This window comes from Habropoda laboriosa, unplaced genomic scaffold, assembly GCF_001263275.1.
Source record: "Habropoda laboriosa isolate 0110345459 unplaced genomic scaffold, ASM126327v1 scaffold65, whole genome shotgun sequence".
NCBI classification, from domain to species: domain Eukaryota; kingdom Metazoa; phylum Arthropoda; class Insecta; order Hymenoptera; family Apidae; genus Habropoda; species Habropoda laboriosa.
In genome coordinates, this window is record NW_017100254.1 from 2,740,852 (window position 1) to 2,747,898 (window position 7,047).

A 7,047-nucleotide genomic window follows, 5' to 3' on the forward strand; every position below is an offset into this window, starting at 1 on the left:
GGTATTATTTTTCATTAAAAATTAGTTTCAAATAATACATAAAGCATTCATTAAAAATCGTTAATTAAATTGAGGTTAAATTATTTTCCCTTATTAAAATAATTCATAAACTTGTAACACAAATTAAACGCATATGAATGTTTTGGAAAACTGTTATCAATCGATACGATAAGATATAACTAATATTTTTATTATGTCACGAGTCGCATAACTATCCAAAGTCTGTAGGAAAACATATATATTGTACGTAATTTTTCATAATACAAGGTATGTTACTTAAAATAATGTTTAATTTAATTTTAAATATGTTATAAAATTGAAGAAAAATAAGAAAAGAAATTAATTTAATAAGATTAATATGTTTTGTTTTTAATAATACAAGAAAAAATATATACCGGGTGACTTTCTTTCTTCATTTACGGTATCTAACCCTTTGACACACAAATGATAATGTTCAAGTAATATCATAGAAAATAGTTAAAAAATACACTTATATACTTAGTTTTAACGTTGAAATATATTTTCAGATGCCTGACATTACTGAGGTTTCTAACAATAAAGTTTTTGGTGGATGGCAAAAAGTCTATTTGCACGAAAGGTACTGTAATTTTGTATTTATTAATTATAAACATAAAATTATCTGAATAATATTTTATGATGCAGCTATGAATTGGGATGTAAAATGAATTTTGGAATTTTCCTACCACCACAAGTAGAGGAAGGACCTGTACCTGTTATTTACTGGTTATCTGGTTTAACATGTACAGAAGCTAATTTTATTCAAAAAGCAGGTGCACAAAAATATGCTTCTGAACAAGGAGTAGTTTTAGTTACACCTGATACAAGTCCTCGCAATCTCAATATACCTGGAGAAGATGATGATTGGGATTTTGGTACTGGTGCAGGTTTTTACGTTGATGCAACAAATAACATATGGAAGAAAAATTACAGAATGTACAGTTATGTTACTAAAGAGTTACCAGCTTTGATTAATGAAAAATTTCCCGTTTTACAATGCAAGCAATCTATAATGGGTCATAGGTAAAATAAAAAATAATTTAATGATAATTATTTTGAAAATTAGTTGTACAGAAATTTTTAGTTTTTGCAGACACAAAATGTTTTTATTTCTAGTATGGGAGGACATGGAGCCTTAATTTGTGCTCTAAAAAATCCTGGTTTATACAAAACAGTTTCAGCTTTTGCACCTATAAGTAATCCGATTGCATGTTCATGGGGTAAGAAAGCTTTCTCCGGTTATCTGGGTGGAACAGAAACTAATGTTGCATGGAAAGATTGGGATGCTACAGAATTAGCTAAAAAATATAATGGACCCCCTTTGGATATTTTAGTTGATCAGGTATAATATTATAACAATTGAGATAAATCATATTATAATAATTAAGATAAAAACTTATAATAAATGAAATGTATTGTGTACCTTTAGGGAAAGGAGGATAAGTTCTTGAAAGATGGACAATTATTGCCAGAAAATTTATTGTCAGCTGCAAAAGATGCTGGATTATCATTAGTTCTTAGGTTTCAAGAAGGTTATGATCACAGTTACTTTTTCATATCTACATTTATTGAAGATCATATTAAACATCATGTAAAATATCTTAAATCTTAATTCTGTATATGTACTTCTTTTTTTTATTTCTTTGATATCGAAAATAAATTTGTAATAATGTACATTTATATGATAAAACATGTAATATCATTTTTCTAACTAGGAAACAACTTTAAATAAAGTACTTATAACAGTATGAATCACTTACTCCATTCTTCCTTATTTTCTAATTTTCAATTGCTTTTTATAATGATTATAAAAGACAAAATACATTTATTTCTTTTCTTTTACAAGTATTAATGAGACCTAGGTGGTTCACGAAATTGATGCCAAAGCATTAATACTGGTTCACGTTTTTGCCATATGTTAGCATTACCCCATGCATGCCAAAATCTATAATTAACACAGAAGAATTATATGATTTTTTGCAAGTTTCATATAAATGCACTTACATTCCAAATAATGCTCCACCCAAATGTGCTGCATGATCAAATATTCGCCAACGCAAAAGACATCCTAAGGCATCCAGTCCCATTACAGCTTTAATAGCCTAATCACAAATACTTCTTATGTACTACTAATACTTCTAATTACACAAGCTAATTCATAAAAATAAATTTTTATATTACTAAAATTACAATACCAACGTACTGTATTTGCTGTAAATTTCCACATAGGAAGAAAAACAATAGTCAGATACATATTTGGATTTTCAGTACATATAAATCCAAGGATACCCATTAATGCTCCTGACTATATCACAAACGAGTAATTAATAGTAGTATATATAATATTGTTACATTTGAAACAATATGTTAAAAGTTTCTATGTTTAATAATACTCACAGCTCCTAAGGAAGGTGTTGTTATACCAAATGCAACTTTATATAAAAAGCTTGAAAAACTAGATACCACACCACTAGTTAAATAAAGTGCCATAAATTGTTCTCTACCCAGTGTTGACACAGCAACAGTAGAGAAATTGTACAATACATACATGTTGATAAGTAAATGAAAAGGGGAATAATGAGAAAATGTTAGGAATAGCATTGGCCAACATGATGCACCTTGATCAAAAGCATAGAGTATAATATCCTTTTGTAGCTACCTATTAATGAATATATATGAAAATATTGTCTATTTACCAGAATTGCTGCAGAAATATCGATACATTGTTGGTCGAAATGCGGGTATGCGCCATGATAAAAATACTAATACATTTAAGAAACATATAGGAGCAAACATTTTTTCCCCTTCTGACAAGTTGTTCCACCAAGTGTGCATTTTATATCGCCATCCTGTTCGCTAAATGTAATTAACATTCTGATAATATTGATTAAACATTGTAATTTACATAAATAAGTTTCAATATACAAACATGTATTCTCCTTTGCGCGTAATTTCTAATCATCTTATAGGCTTTTTCTCTGATACGCTCATACTCCCAAATGGCAGCACCAATAAATGTTGTTCCACTAAACTGGGTTGATGAAAACAGTGAAACTTATGATGTAAAAAAAATGAATTATGCTTAGATTAATTCATTATAAACACAAATGGTATCTTAGTTTTACTTACCATAATTGTAAAAGTTAATGGTTTCCACAAACTCCCAATATGCTCTGGTTGTGTTTTTGAAGAACCATTTGGTAAATGGGTCTTTATTACTTTTGTTTTACCTCTAAATTTATAAAAATTTCTAACTTGTTTATATTGGTCAACTACGTGTGATTTAGATTTAAACTGTACAGTTGCAAAAATACTGAAAAAATATTACATAGGAACAATTATATAATTTAAAATTACTAATGCATATAATAAGAATTTATGAAATCAAGATGAATCTTACCATTTACATGCATTTTCACCTAAATGTAAGAATGTTCTGAAAGCCATGTTATGTACAAATCAAAAATTGCAGGAAAATGTTACCAATTGTACATTAATTTTCTAAAATACCTGGCTATAATAAACATATGTAATTATGCCTTTCCCTGAAAAATATAAATAATACAGTCATCTATGAAAAAATTCATAAATCGTTTAATCCTCATTCATTTTTGGTTAATTATTATACATTTTATATTATAATCTTTATTCACCTTTTACAAAATTCAGTAATGCAGATTTATTCTACAGTTTTGAAAATAAAAAGTTAGCAACATTTTTAATGTAGTCATTTTAATTACATACATATGTATTATTATGTTATAAACACATTGTTATTATAACTATGAAATGTTGTTATAAAAGTGTATGTACTTACAAAAAAATTAACCGTTTTATTTACCACTTAACAAGTAATAACTATACTATTAAATACATGAAAATTTCGTATGTACAAGATATGTAATCACATCCACGAGATATTTGGTGCGTTTTCATAAAAAAAGTTTCACAAGTACACTGAGTTTTGTAGCGACCGCTACATGAAAATGCGCAATGGGCGTCGATAACAGCGCACTATGGCTGCGCAAGACTTTTTCCCGCCTTAGGAATATTACGAAGAAAATAGCATGGCGCAGAAAGAGGAAAGTTTAAGTCTGTTCATTGTTATTTATTGCTTGTGAAATATATGGTTATTGTTAAAACCCTCATTTTTTGACGTTTTTAATTTTTACAAATAGGATTTGCAACGAAAGAATTGAAAAAAATTCCCTAATATATGTCTTCGTTTGTACAATGCCCCAGATATTTTTCAATGTTGTGTACCACTAAATAGGAAAAAGAGAGCTAAAATGGATAATATGAATTTTCCCTGTTATTAATCTTCCCTCCTCTCTGCCTACCATTAAGATGTAGGGTTAAAACTTGGTGTCAAATATTTCTTCTTAGGTAAGCTATTAAATAGTCCATCGTAAGACCAATTTAATTTAAGAGCACTTTTGAGCCCCTTATTCAGCTATATCCTTTTTTAAAGCACTTGTTAACAAAGAACATGATATTCTTTAATTTTTTAAATACAAAAGATAATGTTCTGTGTTTTTTGCAATATTTGTGTATAACACTTTACATTCGCGTAAGTGTAATACAAAAAGATACAAACTGAAAGTAACACATATCTATAAAATATTATATATTATTGCAATTTTTTATAAAATACTTTTGTTACTGATATTACAGCAAACGTTTTTTTTTTTAAATGTGCCTCCAAAATTTATGTTCAGATTTCCGTTAATGAAAGTTAGGTCTCTTCCGGTCGTATTGCACACCGAGCAAGATGGGTATGTGATCAATGTTAAAATTATAGCTTTAAAAGTGTAAAATATAAATTGCTAAATGTGTAATGGTCTCACTGATATTTTAATACGCTGAACTACAATTTCTTTAAATATGTAATAGCAAATTCTTAAACAGTGTATTTTAATTTATCTTGAAACTAACGTGGTTACATGTGAATAGTATTCGACATAATCAAATATTCAATGCAATCGTTATTAATATCATATTTGTACTTCTATAATTGATAACATTTTTAAACGTGTTATATAATGTGGAATACAAATAGGAAATCAAACTAAGTGGAAATATAAGAAATCTAATAAGTACAATACATAACCTAATTTTTTGATACTATTTATAGGTAAACCTCGTGGTCTTCGTACTGCACGTAAGCATGTAAATCATAGACGCGATCAACGTTGGAATGATAAGGACTACAAAAAGGCTCACTTGGGAACAAGATGGAAGGCTAATCCTTTCGGTGGCGCTTCCCATGCTAAGGGTATCGTTTTAGAAAAAGTGTATGTATATTTATATTACTAATCTCTTTAAATCTTTGATATAAGTATTTTGATTCAGCGATTTTATCTTATAGAGGCGTAGAAGCAAAGCAACCAAACTCTGCTATTCGCAAATGTGTGCGAGTGCAGTTGATCAAAAATGGCAAGAAAATCACAGCTTTTGTACCTAGGGATGGTTGTCTAAACAATATTGAAGAAAACGACGAAGTGTTGGTAGCGGGATTTGGTCGTAAAGGTCATGCTGTTGGTGACATTCCAGGAGTTCGATTTAAAGTAGTGAAAGTTGCTAATGTTTCGTTACTCGCACTTTACAAAGAAAAGAAAGAACGACCCAGGTCTTAAAATATCATTGTCATGTATTTCTGATAAGCCCATAAAGATTTTTAAATAAATTAGTGTTTTATTAATACCTTTATAAATTTTTATTTTTATGAAATGCAAATATAGAAGTTCATATTTTTAAAAAGCACTTAAAATAATTAATACATACTAGTAAGTGTCCATACACACATTTTTCGCTTTCTCAGTGTGGGTAACGGTATCTTCGATAATTTCACTGAGTACAGTGTTTAACTTCTTTATTTCTTTTGGTACATTGACATTTGATATTTCTTCCTTTACTTGCAGAAACTAAAAATTAATTGATTGTAAAAAATTCAGTAAACTTATTGTTAAATAAAATAATGAATCGATAAAATCTCAACGAAACAAACAATCAGAATATACTGGGTGAGACATTTAAATGGGAATAATAAATGGTTGTATGAAAAAACTTAAGACAAACTTGCATTATGTTAAGGGGCATGTGTAATGGTAAAAAAGATTTTTATGCAAGGTCATTTTCTTTTTATAAGATTTCAAAGTCATCAATGTTTTTTTTTAAATGGAACTATGTATTTTTTTTCATATTCTTATAGAGGGAAAAATGACAAGTTCAACCACCTACAAGAGTTTCCATTTAAATGTCTCATCTTGTATATATATTATATGAATAGAAGGAGATATATAAATATGTTAAACCTGTTTTAAAGAAGAAAAATTAAAATATATATCACTGATGTCAGCATCCATGGAATACAAATTATTCATATTTTTTGTATTATTCACTGGCCATGATTCAATTGTTGAAAATGCTTCTATGAATTCTGTTTTTTCTTTATTGAATAACAAATCTTGATCAATTCTATTACTCTCTTCACCCTATAATATTTTTCATATATTACTTAACCATGGAAAAAGGTATAACTTCATAGTACTATTACCTCAGAAAGATATTCTTCTATATGTTTTTCCTCCCTATATTCACAAGTAGAAGATGAAACCTGATATTCATTTAAATATTTTTGCAAATTATCAAAATATTGCATAGATTCAGAGTAATTCAATTTTGGTTCAATGCTAGATGTTATTGTATTTGGATCTTCATTCATATAAACCTGGTATAAAAAAAAGTCTGTAAATATGTAAATTACATATACATTTCTTTAAAACTTTAATTTGCATACATTTAATATATCATTAATAGTCTCTTTTTCATTAAACTCAGTATCAGAGGATTCATTAAATATACACTTGATAAAATTCAATAATAATTTTAAAGTTGACATTTGTTTTTCCAAAGGACAATTTCCCTGTAAACAACAATTTATGTACTTTTTCATATAAATAAGAGAAAATTTTAAACAAAATACAAACCAGCAATAATTTCTCATCATTACAAATACCAATTTCAGAA

The 7,047-nt window shown here is 28.0% G+C and overlaps 4 protein-coding genes across 5 annotated transcripts in view; 2 read left to right on the forward strand and 2 right to left on the reverse strand.

Annotated features, from left to right (window-relative positions):
- LOC108572357 (S-formylglutathione hydrolase) overlaps positions 1 to 1,630 on the forward strand; it is a 5,348-nt gene extending 3,718 nt beyond the window's left edge. The window contains exons 1-5 of one of the 2 annotated variants that reach the window (XM_017934583.1): positions 196 to 267; positions 528 to 598; positions 664 to 1,041; positions 1,135 to 1,360; positions 1,448 to 1,630. In XM_017934583.1, coding sequence (XP_017790072.1) covers positions 528 to 598; positions 664 to 1,041; positions 1,135 to 1,360; positions 1,448 to 1,630 — 858 coding nt within the window. In that variant the 5' untranslated portion in view covers positions 196 to 267. Of the gene's footprint in view, positions 1 to 195; positions 268 to 527; positions 599 to 663; positions 1,042 to 1,134; positions 1,361 to 1,447 lie in introns of those variants that run through there. The other variant, XM_017934582.1, reaches the window with a different exon arrangement.
- A 236-nt stretch (positions 1,631 to 1,866) lies between these two features.
- LOC108572434 (presenilins-associated rhomboid-like protein, mitochondrial) lies at positions 1,867 to 3,465 on the reverse strand. Its single transcript, XM_017934673.1, has 8 exons — positions 3,419 to 3,465; positions 3,148 to 3,331; positions 2,948 to 3,049; positions 2,715 to 2,874; positions 2,416 to 2,636; positions 2,222 to 2,323; positions 2,023 to 2,120; positions 1,867 to 1,963 (listed from the first exon to the last, which is right to left on the reverse strand). Exons 1-8 carry the CDS (start codon positions 3,463 to 3,465, stop codon positions 1,867 to 1,869), a joined length of 1,011 nt encoding a protein of 336 aa, XP_017790162.1.
- A 1,300-nt stretch (positions 3,466 to 4,765) lies between these two features.
- On the forward strand, positions 4,766 to 5,680 carry LOC108572359 (40S ribosomal protein S23). The gene is made up of 3 exons (XM_017934585.1): positions 4,766 to 4,793; positions 5,153 to 5,312; positions 5,387 to 5,680. The coding sequence occupies exons 1-3, from the start codon at positions 4,790 to 4,792 to the stop codon at positions 5,652 to 5,654; spliced, it is 432 nt and encodes a 143-aa protein (XP_017790074.1). The 5' UTR covers positions 4,766 to 4,789; the 3' UTR covers positions 5,655 to 5,680.
- A 121-nt stretch (positions 5,681 to 5,801) lies between these two features.
- The window catches only part of LOC108572233, a 3,166-nt gene continuing 1,920 nt past the window's right edge, over positions 5,802 to 7,047 (reverse strand). Inside the window, exons 2-6 of the mRNA XM_017934432.1 lie at positions 7,008 to 7,046; positions 6,818 to 6,943; positions 6,569 to 6,748; positions 6,333 to 6,512; positions 5,802 to 5,942 (exon numbers count right to left, since the gene is read on the reverse strand). Coding sequence (XP_017789921.1) covers positions 5,802 to 5,942; positions 6,333 to 6,512; positions 6,569 to 6,748; positions 6,818 to 6,943; positions 7,008 to 7,046 — 666 coding nt within the window. The remainder of the gene's footprint in view (positions 5,943 to 6,332; positions 6,513 to 6,568; positions 6,749 to 6,817; positions 6,944 to 7,007; position 7,047) is intronic.